The sequence below is a fragment of the Octopus bimaculoides genome, chromosome 5 (genome assembly GCF_001194135.2).
Source record: "Octopus bimaculoides isolate UCB-OBI-ISO-001 chromosome 5, ASM119413v2, whole genome shotgun sequence".
Lineage (NCBI taxonomy): Eukaryota > Metazoa > Mollusca > Cephalopoda > Octopoda > Octopodidae > Octopus > Octopus bimaculoides.
This window is the reverse complement of record NC_068985.1, coordinates 15,488,878-15,503,287: the sequence shown is the minus strand read 5'-3', so window position 1 is coordinate 15,503,287 and position 14,410 is coordinate 15,488,878. Positions and strand designations below refer to the sequence as shown.

The window sequence follows — 14,410 nt, the reverse complement described above, 5'->3', positions numbered from 1 at the left end:
CTTTTTATTTTTATAATTATATACTTTTCATTCTTATTTATTCCATGTTCTTCTGTCAGCACCAGGTGAAATCCAAATTGCTCCCAAATCATGTCCTGCTGAAGATCTCAAAGTTATACCTGTGCCTTTCATGTGGACTCCAAAGAAGCAAAAATCAAAAACCAAAACCCTCCACCCACCTGACTGTCATTATAGCAACCAGCAGAGGAAATTAGCAGAGAAAGGTATTTTTATCAAAACTTATCAGCCACATAAGGTTCTTACCACATTGTCTTACAATGAAATTACTATATACAGGGTGGCCCAAAAGTAGGTTTACAGTTATTCAACTGTTTCTTTCGCATTCATATTTTAACAGTTTAGAACTTAATTATAAAAAAATATGAAATCATTATTCTATGCCAATTTAGTTAATTGTAAGATAGAAGGCATGTAAATAGCACCATTTGAGCGTGATTGTTACCAGCGTTGCCTTACTGGCACGTGAAAAAACATTCAAGTGAGGTCATTGCCAGTGCCACTGGACTGGCTCCTGTGCAGGTAGCACGTAAAAAAACACCATTTGAGCATGGCCATTGCCAGTACCGCCTGACTGGCCCCTGTGCCGGTGGCATGTAAAAGCACCCACTATACTCTCAGAGTGGTTGGCATTAGGAAGGGCATCTAGCTGTAGAAACTCTGCCAGATCAGATTGGAGCCTGGTGCAGCCATCTGGCTCACCAGTCCTCAGTCAAATCGTCCAACCCATGCTAGCAGGAAAGCGGACGTTAAACGATGATGATGATGAAGATGAGGTTTAAATATAATAACATGTTTTAAAAGAAATTTAAAGTGCCTACCCAATAACTGTAAACCTACTTTTGGACCACCCTGTACATCTATCTTTGTTTATCTTGGTGGTTTGGTTGTATGAATGAAGACAGCTGCATCAAGAGATGCCAGTTTCAAATTGTAGAGGAAACATGTGGAAGGGGTAGACACAGGAAGACATGGGACAAAGGGGTGAGAAAAGATCTATGGATGTTGGGACTCACTGAAGGGATGACAGAGAACCAAAGCTCCTGATGGTTTACTGTGCTTCAAAAGACACACCAAGCTAAGTAAAAGCATTGTTGTCCTTGCATACAGGATTGTTCCCTGCATCCCTTTCCAGCTGAGCATTCCTAACCTTATGGGCTCGTGGTTGCTGGTTCCATGTAAAAAGCACCCATGCCAGCACTGTAGAAGCATCCAGTACACTCTGTAGAGTTCATTGGTATTAGGAAGGGCATCCAGCCATAGAAACCATGCCAAAACAGACATGGAGCCTGGGCAGCTCCTGTCAAACTATCCAACCCATGTCAGCATGGAAAACATATGTTAAATGATGACGACAACTCGACGAATTATTTCCATGCACTTTGTAAATGGAAGAACTGATAGACTCATGGCTCATAGTAGCAAAGATTCCACCATCATATATTTTTATGATCATCTCTGTTTTTTTTTTTTCTGTTTACTGGTCCCATGTTGATGGCTATGAGTACATAAATCTATGTAAAAAATGCACACGCTCAAAGCACAGTCATGTAAGCATGAGCAATAGTCGGGGCACTCTGGATAGCTGAGCATTGTGGGTGGTTGCTGTGTCCAGTTGTTGCAGTACAAGCAGAATCTTTTGACTGATTGCTAACCTACATAACCACAGATCAATTCATGATAAACACAACATCATTTTAGCATCTAATTTTCTATGCTTGTATGAGTCAAACAGATTCTACAGAGGAAGATTTTCTACAGCCAACCCTTATCTCTTTCCAGACAAGAAAATGTCACAAAAGACTGGGAATGAACATCACTTGTATGGTGGGGATGATAATAATACTCGTTTACAAACATCACATAATGTCTAGACAATAGTACACACACGCACACACACTTATACATGGCAGGCTTCTTTTAGTTTCTCCTACCAAATCCACACACAAGGCTTTGTTCAACCCAGAGCTATGGTAGAAAACACTTGCCCAAGGTGTCACACCGTGGGACTGAACCCAAGACCATATAGTTGGGAAGCAAGTTTGTTAACTACACAGCCACACTACTTTTGTGATATCAATAATCTCAAAAGTTGCGCATTTAAAGCAGGGGTTTTCAAACTGTGGTCCGCAAGGACAAGACAGGGGGTCCGTGGACAGCAAATACTTTTTATGGGCAATTTGATTTTATATATGCTTTTTAATCGAATTCTTTGAATTGACAATAAACCTATTTGTTAAATACTGTTAAATAAATAAATGTAAAAATATATGTTATTTTAAGCAAATATTTATGTATAAATTTCACAAGCGTTTATAAGGGGGTCCCTAAGGTAAAGCCTGAAATATAAAGGGGTCCGCAAGTCAAAAAGTTTGAAAACCCCTGATTTAAAGCATTGAATTTCTGCTATTACTGTCTCGCCCAAGGTCACCTGTATTTGAGCAGACCTATGAGTAAAGCCTTTATAGCTGTCATCATCCTATCTGTATGTATATCTAAGGCTGCATCATCCAGAATTTAAGTAAACAAAAAAAGAAATTCCTCCAAAGGATCTCTGAAATAATGATACTTGATAGAGATGTGCTGCTTGCAGATCAGGGATTTTCTCTGAGTTGAGCCACTTCTTCTCCACATTGAGAGGTTACTGCTCTGGTACTTTGGATATGTAGTTAGAACGCAGCAGGAAAGAATCACAAGATGGATTCTTCAAGTGAAGCCAACTGGCAGAAGACTTAAGGAGAGAGCAAAAATGAGATGGATAATATCAGTCTCGGTTGGTTACACTTGGGAATCCAAAAAGTCTAATGATGGTTGCTGTTGATTGGACCCTATAGAGGACGTGCCTGAGGGCACTACTCCACATCCCAGTCAGCATGCAAATAGAAAGCGATGTAAAGAAAAAGTATTGTATCTTGGGGAAAGTGATTTTAATTTTCTAAACGGTGCTCTTTTCTTATTGTAGAGAAAATAGGTGAAACCTGGTTTGTGTCCCTCTCTGAAACGAATATAAGCAGAACTGATCATAATTGTCGAGCATCAGGCACTTCTAATTGTAAACGAAGTCAGAAACATATCAGGAGTGATTCAGCAGGTGTCAGGAAAGTGAGCAAACATAAAGAGCAGATACCTGTTATCTTCAATAACTCATTCGACAGCCATTCATTTTCTTCGCGGAGCAACAAACCAAGAATAACATTACAGGTGGGTTTTTTTTTTAATTCTTTTGTTTCCAACATTGAGCTGTAGTTATGCTGGAGCACTGCTCTGTAAGGTTTTGTTAAACAGATCACCCTCAGTATTTATGTTCATCTGGTTCTCATTCTATCAGTTTCTTTTCATCAGACTGCTCACAAAGCAACACCAGTTATCAGGCAGTGAGACACCAATACATTAACACACATATGCTCACACACACACATAGACACCACATTAAAGGTGACACAAGCATTTTCATACACACAACAGAACTTCTGCCCACCAAATCCACTCACAGGGATTTGGTCGGCCCAAGGCTATTGCAGAAGACACTTGCCCAAGGTGCCACGCAGTGGAACTGGACCTGAGGCCTTGTGGTTGAGAAGCAAGCTTCCTAACCACACAACCATGCCTGTACCTACAGCTATGCCTATGCACCTTTATATATGTAAAATTGTTTGCACTGTGTACAGCAAAATCTGAAATGACTCACCTATTTATTTTTAATACTTCTGGCAGATTCAAATGCAAATATACTAGTTACTGATGTAACTCCTTTTCATGGGGTGTTCATAACGAACTCAGCTCATTGATGCAAGGGATTCTGGGACACTGCTGTTTCGACTGTTGTGTTTCATCAGCCAGAAGCTTCCCCAAATGTTTTCATCTACCCTCATATCATACTGTTCAACATAAAAAGTAGGAGAATCACATTGGATAAGCTATATCTGTGAAAAAAAAATTCAACAGGGATGGTCATGGCTTGACTGTTTTTGATTATTGACATAAACAACAACAACAAACAACCCACCATGATGGCATTTGAGTTGGCGTTACTTCTTCTTTGCTTTGCTCTTCAGGAGGCCTTTCAGAACTACATGCCAAATTGGATATCAAGGAGCAGAGAACGGCAGAAACGAATTTTATTGGCTGCACAAGAAAGGCGCTACCAGATGCAGATGGAAATGGAACGCAACAAAATCTTTCAGAACAAGAAACCCTCAACAACTGCATCTGAAAATGATCCCGTTTGTGGTAAGAATTCTTGTTTAGCATCACTTAATATCTTCAGGAAAAAATATTGATTGCTAAAATAGGTAGAAGAGCTCTCATATATAATGTGTGTGTATGTGTATTGTATAAGTCATCCATCATCATGTTCCGTGCTTTCAATTCTGTCAGTATACCAGCAGCCCTCAAAAATCTTTCTGTGATTAAAATGGCCCACAATGTAATTCGAGTTGGCCAGCCTACTCTTGACCAAAGTTTCTTTCCTCTTTACTACCAAACACTCATCATGCCTTCCGTTATTTATTTATTGTTTTGTGTTTAATACATTTTCATGTTTTTACCTATTTTAGAGAATCTTTACAAGCCGAAGAAAAGAGCGTTTTCCAAACAAGAAATGAAAGAATTAAACTGGAAGTAGGTTTGCTTATTTGACTTTAATAAATGTAATATTTTTTTTGTTGTCGTCTAACCTGAGAGTGTCACCTTGAAATTTGACTATAACATGTTTTAGAAATATGCGTAGCTTACAGTAGGCAGCCACCAGTTTCAAGAGGCCATGGATCTGCACTTGAAGAAATCGTGTTAGCTGTTAATGGTGATACAGTGTCTGTTGTGGCTGTACAGGCCCACACGGGAGTGGCAGTCACACACACACACACAGTGACTGCATTTGAAGGATCTCTCTGCCAGTGCTACTGGTTTTCCCTTCTGTTGAGTGCGCTTTTCTTTGGTGGTGAGTTCCTGTTTTTCTTCCACTCATTTCATGCCCTTTTGCAGTATTTGTCTCCAGTGTGGGCAATCATTTGCGACCACAGTTGCATACTGGGATCGATCTAATCGACTGCCCTCTCTCCAAACATTTCAGGCCTTGTGCCTAGAGTAGAAAAAAAAAAGAAAAATAACAAGCATGCAACGATTACAAAAATATTCATATTGTTCCATAAGATTGTCATTACCATTATGATGATTAAACATGTTTTCTATGCTGGCATGGGTTGGGCAGTTTGAACAGAGGACTGCAGCAAGCTCTATTGTCTACCTTGGCATGGTTTCTACAGCTGTCTTTCCTAATGCCAACTACTTTATAGAATGTACTGAGCCCTGGTAAGGTCAGCAAGTAATTTGCAAGACAAGGCTCTTCAACTGATGGAGGAGTATTATTAAGGGAAGTTTATTATGATAGAGGAATAGAAACAGGTGTCTTGCTATAGGAGATACATGGCTACCCCAGTCGGAGAGAGAGAGAGAGGTGACAGCAATGTGTCAGGGCATACCCTCAAGGTCCAGGGAGGTGAATGTTAGTGGAGTGGTACAGTGGATTGGACAAGGCGAATGAGCAGGGAGTTCGTGGGAGTGCAAAGGAGAAGAGGAATGCCTTTGATAATTTCTTTCTAAATCACATAATTTCTTCATCTTTAACAGGCTTTATAGAAATCTTCCAGAAGTTATAAGTCAAAAAGTTGAACAGACCCGCAAGATTCAGTATAAATATAACAAGACCAAAAGTCGTGTTTTCAGTATGGTATGTATCACTAAATAATGAATGTAATTATTGTGGCTTCTCTTATGTTAGGTGTATAGCAATGTGTTTTAATGCAATGTAAACATCTCTGCAAGCTATGACCATTACCTTAATTTCAAAACAATCATTGAAATGGGGTCAATGTAATTGACCAGCCCCTTCCCCCAAAATTGCAGGTTATGTATGTATAGTAGGAAGGAATTTTATTATTATTGAGTGAGAGAGCAGTGCATGCCATCAAAGTGACACTGGGGTAAAATATACGAAGCCCAGTATACCCATCTGATAAGGATAGACCAGACACATGCATCACAACCGTATGTGCATGACATGGTGATCTCATAGCAAGATAGACCTTGTGCATGACCTTGCAGGTGGGACCCAGTTAGAATTTTCTTCAGGTCGAGTAGCCCATCCTGCTCAAAAGCTCCCTGGATAAGAGTTGTTTAAGGATGTTGAATGAAACACCCATGTTTCCAGAGGTGAATTATTCAAACCCCAAAGAATCAACACATGGCTATGATGCTTCCCCACTACTCCTGCTCTTGATCAGAGATGCACATATCGTCAGCCACCAAGGGATGTCTCAACTGGTTACGGTCAAACAACTGACAAGCACATCTGTTTGTATTGAGTGGAATATTTGCTGTAACCCGTCTTTTATATAAAGACAAAACAATGTACATGATAACACTTCCAATCAGTTAAGATAAGAAGCCATGAGAGCCACTGTCTGGTACTGCATCAGGGCATTATTATTATTATTATTATTATTATTATTATTATCTGATGAAAACTCACAGCTCTTAGTTAATATTTTAAGGGCATGCTATTACATTATCACTCCTGTATTTGATTATTTATTCATTTATGTTTTTTCTATATTAACAGAAAGTACAGAAAAATATCTTGAACAAAGTCAGTAAAAAGATATGAAGATAAAACAGAGAAACTCCACTTCCGGAGTGTTTGAAATGTCCAGCAACAGCCATGTACATTATATTTATATGTATATATAAATAAATATATATATATATATATATATATATACATATATATATATATATATATATATGTATGTATGTATGCATATTTATATATATATACCTGTATGTATTATATTTTTAATAAACGTTTTTGTGCACTATTCTAAATTTCATCATCATCATCATCATTTTATATCCATTTTGTACTGGCAACCCACCACTAACATCTTTATCCCCTTCCGAACTCTTCCCACCTTTGTATAATACAGGGTAGCCATATGTCGTCTCTGTACCAAGACACTTGTGCTTGTCCATCTATTGTACTTTAGCCTCATCACCTGGCATAAAGCCATGTCACCCTCTCATACTCCATTTTTGTGGATGTGATAGTGTATACATGAATACATTATCCATTACACTTTTATTTGTTTCAGTTATTTGACTGCGGCCATGCTGGAGCACCACCTTTGGTTGAACAAATCGACCCCAGGACTTATTGTTTGTAAGCCTAGTACTTATTCTATCATTCTCTTTTGCCAAACTGCTAAGTTACGGGGATGTAAACACACCAACATTGGTTGACAAGCGATGGTAGGGGACAAACACACACTTATATATATATATATGTGTGTGTGTGTGTATACATACATATACAACAGGCTTATTTCAGCTTCCATCTACTAAATCCACTTACATAGCTTTGGTCAGCCTGAGGGTATAGTAGAAGACACTTGACCAAGGTGCCACACAGTGGGACTGAACCCTGAACCATGTGGTTGGGAAGCAAGCTTCTTACCACCTAACCACTCCTGCACCTTGTGGCTTTTTAAAAACACTAAGGCACATTTTGAGGGAGATTTGGCTGCTATTTCTATTAGGTCAGTGACCACCTAGAGCAGTGCTTCTTTGTCTCTGGATTTTATAGAATACTAGAGATTAAATAGAAAATTCTGGTGTGAGCATGGCTGTGTGGTAAAAAGTTTGCTTCCCAATCACATGGTTCTATATTCAGTCTCACCACATGGCACTTGGACAAGTGTCTTCTACTATAGCCATGGGCTGACCAAAGCCTTGTGAGTGGATTTGGCAGATGGAAACTGAAAGAGGCCCATCAGGTTATATATGTATGTTTGATTGAAATTGAACCAAATTCGACAACTGACACCCATGCCAACCTTCCTTCATTGGACACTAAACTCAGCTTGCGAAGACTTGTTGGGGCAAGTGAGATCGAAACTGAACCAAATTCAATGACTGGTACCCGTGCCAGTGGAGCGCTAACAGCACCATCCGAGCAGGATCACTGCCAGAGCAGCTGTCTTGATCCCGTGCCGGTGGCACATAAAAAGCACCATTTGAGCGCAATTGTTTCCAGCTTCACCTTACTGGCACTTGTGCCGGTGGCATGTGATCAAAACATTGGACTGACTCCTGTGCAGGTGGCACGTAAAAAACACCATTTGAGCGTGGCCGTTGCCAGTACCACCGGACTGGCCCTTGTGCCAGTGGCACGTAAAAAGCACCCGCTACACTCTCGGAGTGGTTGGCGTTAGGGAGGGCATCCAGCTGTAGAAACTCTGCCAGATCAGTTTGGAGTCTGGTGTAGCCATCTGGTTCGCCAGTCCCCAGTCAAATCATCCAATCCATGCTAGCATGGAAAGCGGATGTTAAATAAAAATGATGGTGTGGGTGTCTCCTATCTCCTAGCAACCGACGGCTTGCTTACATACCTTTAACTTAACAGTTCATTGTGAGACCAATAAAGTATGTATCAGGCTTGAAAAAAAAATAAATCCTGGGGTCAGTTTATTTGACTGAAAACCCTTTAAAGCATAACCACAATCCGATGACCGAAACAAGTAAAAATAATTTTGAAAAAAAGACTAGAGAGTAAAACATCTATTAATTATAACTGTAAAGGTTATTTGCCAACATAATGTGGCTGTCCTGGTTAGGACGATTGTTACTGTTATTTAGCCCCCGGAAACATCATCTCCAACTGGCTGTACGACACATTATCTGCATCTTTATATTTTCGGACAAGAGAGTTTAGTGTCCCTACTCAGCTCAAAGCAACTTCTGTGTACCAATGGTTTCTGGGTTATTTCCTTTCATCAGTACAGAATAACTGCTCAGCTAGAGAGATGGCACCACTAAACTCTCATTTGAAATATATTCTTTTCAAAGTGACACACAGTCACTGATCTAATAAATAGAAAATTATTACAAATAACACCATTTTTCAAGTTGTTCAAACCTTCCATAAAAATTCCACGTTAATTCATGTTATAAACTCTAGCATAATAATGGGAATTATTTTACTAAGTTCACTATTTTCAAAATTTGTTTTCAGCAGAAAAATGGTAGCAAAAAGGTTTATTTTTATACAACCACTATGCACCTAGATATGGTGTATGATGTGAGATTCATTCATTTTGAGGCTCTTTCTTTGGCTCAGCAACTAAGAAAGCTGTACAGACATGATGTGAATAAATAATGCTCTCTGATGATAATGGAAAGTGTCTCAGGCAGAGACACAGCAAAAAAGTGAGGTTATTGTTTTAGTTACAGGTTAGTCCTGACTCTCTGCACATGAAATTACAATATTCCAGTTATGACCATCCTGACTTTTTCGTAAGCAACTGTGTATTCAGTACTGCATTATCAGGTGAGCCCTGCACACACGCGCTTTTTTTTGTTTTTTAATGCAATATTACGTCAGTTGAGAGAAAATGGGTTGCTTCCCTTACAACGTCACATGACCATGTAGTTCTCTCACTGGCTCAAGAAGAGAGTATGTGATCACACCTGATGGCATATCGTTTCAGACAATTGAGATGTATGGCAATTTGTCTGCCTGAAGACTTCAGTAATTACTAAGCCAACAACAGAATGAAATTAAAACGAACTTAATAAGGTAGCAAGCTGGTCAAGTCATTAGAGTATTGGACATATCTTGTACTGGTTTCAGTTCGCCCTCCAGTCAGTTTAAATTTTGCTCTGGTCAGTTTTGTCTTTCACTCTTCTGGGCTCATTAAATGAAGTACCAGTCAAGTTCTGTGGGGAGAAGTGTACTTCTACCTGTCTCACAATCAGCTATATTGCCCCATGACAAAGGTCATGTATGAGGACCAATCGCACCATTCCTATCTCCAGAAACTGAAAAAGAAATAAAGGGGACCAGCAGCCTGTTCTCCTAGAAAATCTGATACAGAACTGGAACTAACAATGGACAATATTTCAAAGAACATTTCTTCTGTCTTTACGTTCTGAGTTTCAATTCCGCCGAGGCTGACTTTGCCTTTCATCCTTTTGGGGTCAATAAATTAAGAACCAGTTGCATATTGGGGTTGATCTAATCAACTGGCTCCCTCCCCAAAACTTTCAGGCCTTGTGCCTAGAGTAGAAAAGAATATTTCAAGGAACAGAAAGAAAAGAAAGAGAATATACTGATAAATATTTTAATAAAATCAGAAAACCCAAGCTTGAAATATTTCTATTTATCAATCTAGAAACAGACAGAGAGTATGCAGGAAGTTTCCATTAGACATCTTACAGGTAACAAAGTATAGAGTGGAGTACACAAAGTTTTGAGTACATTTTGTAATTCTGAGTCCAATTTAGTGTAGTTGAAAAAATCTTTGCAGAAAAAAACCTTAATTGTTGGAATATCATCCCAAGTTGTATTCGTGTCTTTGACTAAGTTGTCAATAACAGTAAAAAGTTCACTTAACATTGTGTCTTTTGAAATGGAATCAGTTGAAAAGGTATCAGTTATTAAAACAGAACCTTTAAATCCTGAGATTTTACTACATTCATGAATACAATATTCTAAATGGAGCCTGCCACAACTAATCGTATATTCCTGCTTTTTAATATCACTTTGTTCAGTTAAGACTGCTCTACAATCCCATTCAATGTGAGCATTCTTGGGCAAACCAGATAAAACGACAAACTGTATTATTGGACTTAGTTCAGAACCGGAACCATCTTCATCCAAGCATAACATTCGCTCCCATTCATCTTTCGCCGCTTGAAGGAATGTTTTGTCTGTAATATAACAAATGCACAAAGCAATATTCTGGAAAGTACATTCTGCATGCATAGCTTTTAGTATTCGGTGTACATGTCTTAAAGATAGTCTGGCTTCAGTTTTAATACAAAATTGTTCTGGAAGCTTCATTGTTGCTGGACACAGTCCTATTTGTCCAGCAACAAAAAGGTTTATGTTAATTTTCACTGCTTGGCTATACGGTCCTATGTTTGCTGGAGCCCAGTGCGAAAGGCTTTGGACATGCATGGAATGTCTATCAGGATGTTGTATTTGAGAGCTACCTGCAACATCCATTTTCAAATGTATATTTGACGGTAAATCCATTTCAACACAAACACGAACAGGAGGGTTAGTTCCGAAATATTTCTTATAAATAGTATTAATCACACTATAAGTTTCCATATTTTTCACATATAAATGTACAGAGTAAATATTTTTGAAACTAGGAGAAATTTTACAGAGAGACAGTGATTCTTTTAGAGAACCCATCACTTGCTGGCTTGCTGCTTCTACATCTCTTCCATAGCCAACAAGGTTAGCAATCCAAAAATATTCATTTGATTCTTTAATTAAAGGAGGTTTAATTTCCACTGAAGCAAGGTTTTCAGCAACACATTTCTCTTGTGACTTATCAAACTGCAAGCTCTTTTGTTCTTCAACAGAAAAGAGTTCATCAATTAAGAATTTACTGGATTTCATTGACAAATCTGTTAGAGACTGATTTATACTATCTTTTTCTTCGAGATGCAGAGACTTGAAACTTATATAACCTACTGGGGCAAAAGCATCGTCCGAATGACATACAATTTCACTATCATCAACTTGTATTTTTTTCTTGAACAATGGGCAATCAAGGGTGAAAGTTTCATACTCTCCACCCTCACCACAAACATTTAAACCGTACTTTTGGTGAAGCTGGATCATACTTGGATAAATCTCTTTCAATGTAAGCCTAAGGTGTTTCTCCGGCACCAGTCCCATAGCTGCAACTTTAATAATAATTGCATGTACTTTTGCATCAATCATTTCAGCAAGGAGTTCTTGTTGATCTCGCCTCCACAGATAAGCAAGTACAGTCAGTCCAAGACGACTACAGACATTTTCAACACGGACACGTTGATAATCTGAAAGTATAGCTCCCACTGACACAGCATTGACTTCTTCAACTTCCTCCATTACCAATTTTAAGAGATTATACAAGTCTTCTACTTCATCTCCTTCAGTCAGATCATAATCTCTGTCTGTTTTCTTGGAGTTTCCTTTTATGGTTCTCCGGAACAATGGTACTTCCATAGCTTTACCATACAAATCAATAGCATGATGGCCAACAGTCTGTAATGAGAAACAATAGGTATGTTACAAAGAGTTTTGTGTGTGTGTGTGTTTAATCATCATCATCATCATTTTAAGGACCACTTTTCTATGCCTGCATGGGTCGGAGAGTTTATGGAAGTACATTTCTTATAGCAGGATGCCCTCTCTGTTTCCAAGATAAGTAATATTTTCCCATGGCCACACATCTCACAGAATATTAGAAATGAATGGCACTGCTTGTATGATTGCCACAATAATTTTACATCTAAGTAACATCTTAGAAACACAAACACACACAGCTTATCATGGAATAATAAATGATTAGTGTGTTGAACAAAAATATCTTGTGGTATTTTGTCCCCCTAGGTTACGTACCATTACGCTCAATCAACTTTGCATTTCGTCCCTTAGGAAGTCAGTTATAAAACTACCAGACCAAGTCCAGCAAGCCAATATAATCAACTAAAATCTTTTAAATGTAGATCCAGCATGGCCATGATCCAGTGACTGAAACCATTAAAATCATCATCATCATCATCATCATCATCCAGTGTTTTAAATCCAGATTTTGTCCCCGTTAACAGGGGTAGCCAGATCTACCACAATGCCATAGTAACTGAGGTAGGTAGGTGCAGCCCACCCCAGCCTTTTGGCTGGCTGGTGCCCATTCTTCTTGGCTATCCTGAGCGTTTTTGGGAGCTGGATTTTCTATGGTGAGCATGTCCTTGCTTACCCCCAACTTCAGTTTCTAGACACAAGTGGTCCCAAGACCAAGCCCTCTACCATGATTATTAAGAAATGTAGTGAAAAACTAGTTCAGGAAGGCAGGGATGCTACTCCCTGAGACCCCTTTCAGAGCCGCAATACCAGAAAAAAAGTTAGAAAAATATTAATTGTATGTAATACTCTTCTGTGTTAAAATCAGATGCTTAACTGCTCCGCCCACTCTTTTTCTGACTTCTACACAGGAAGCATAACTATATCAAACATTTAATTAATTACAACTGTACTATTCTTTAACACAGTGAAATTTGACACAATTACAGTTAGTCATACTAATTAGGTGAATAATACACTGCTATCCCTCACTTACTGTCTCTTTATTATTATGTCTAGAACTGATTCAAACCAATAAAAGAGCCTCTCTGTGTCATTTGCCTTGCTAGAAACTGCAGCAGAGAAGTCTACCTCAAACCACACCTAACTATCTTTATAAAAAAAAAACAAAAAAACATTCAATAAAACAGTGTAAGTTCATGCTGTATTTCAAATATATATTTATATATATATAAATTTGCAGTATAAGATATGAATTCAGAGAATTGTGTGGTTATCACAGAAAGCTCCTCTAATGGACTCAGCTATCAGACGACAGAAAATTAATACAGAGAAGTGTAATGCAAAATACCCTTGCAGCTGAAATGCAGAAAACCCAATCAATGAAATTACTACCACTTGACATCCTTAGGATTACAGCCATTTTGCAGCTTTCTTAATGTAAATAATAATTTCAGTGTATAATAAATTCTGTTTTCATGTTAATGTAAACATAAACATAATTTATTCCACACTGAAATTATCATTATATGAAGAAGGCTGCAAAACAACCGTAGTCCTAAGGATATCAAGTGATTATATAATATATTCATCTTTTCTACCTCCTGGCTTTTTAGAGAAGACGTGTATAGAGACAACTGTCGTATTTCTTAATTTAGATAATCTGGTACCTAGGTAATCTTTCAGTTTGGTGTTTTAAAAAAGTAAATAAAAACGAAAGGGGAAATAGCAAGGGGAGATAAATAAGTCAACTGTTAGACAACGTAAACCGGGTCGATAGCCAAGTGAACAAAACCCTCCTTATGAATTCGTGTAAATATGACACAAATAAATTGTCCGACGTTCCAAATTGTCGCCGTAATTTTCTTTTCATCCGCATCCACATATTCTCCACATTTTGCGTGTCAACGTCCTCGTTTGTGGGATCCACAAAGTTCGCATGGTGCACAATCACTTCGTGAGTGTAATGCCGTTATCTTCCCTTTCATATTCTTTTACTTGTTTTAGTCACTTGACTAAGGTCATGCTGGAACACCGCCTTATAGGTTTTTGTTGAAGAAATCGACCCCAGGACTTATTCTTTGTAAGCCTAGTACTTATCCTATCGGTCTCCTTTGCCGAGCTGCTAATTTACAGGGACGTAAACACACCAGCATCGGTTGTCAAGCGATGGCCGAAAGACAAACAGACTCACGCACGTAAATACACACACACACACACACACACACACATACATATATATATATATATATA

General features: G+C 38.5%; 2 protein-coding genes across 2 annotated transcripts in view; one reads left to right on the top strand and one right to left on the bottom strand.

Annotated features, from left to right (window-relative positions):
* The window catches only part of LOC106869671 (uncharacterized), a 31,377-nt gene extending 24,484 nt beyond the window's left edge, over window positions 1-6,893 (top strand). Inside the window, exons 11-16 of the mRNA XM_014915489.2 lie at window positions 60-224; window positions 2,981-3,219; window positions 4,074-4,248; window positions 4,575-4,638; window positions 5,647-5,746; window positions 6,638-6,893. Of these exons, the coding sequence (XP_014770975.2) occupies window positions 60-224; window positions 2,981-3,219; window positions 4,074-4,248; window positions 4,575-4,638; window positions 5,647-5,746; window positions 6,638-6,682 (788 nt within the window). The 3' untranslated portion in view covers window positions 6,683-6,893. The remainder of the gene's footprint in view (window positions 1-59; window positions 225-2,980; window positions 3,220-4,073; window positions 4,249-4,574; window positions 4,639-5,646; window positions 5,747-6,637) is intronic.
* Window positions 6,894-10,177: 3,284 nt separating this feature from the next.
* The window catches only part of LOC106869672 (uncharacterized), a 5,331-nt gene continuing 1,098 nt past the window's right edge, over window positions 10,178-14,410 (bottom strand). Inside the window, exon 2 of the mRNA XM_014915490.2 lies at window positions 10,178-12,118. Coding sequence (XP_014770976.1) covers window positions 10,241-12,118 — 1,878 coding nt within the window. The 3' untranslated portion in view covers window positions 10,178-10,240. The remainder of the gene's footprint in view (window positions 12,119-14,410) is intronic.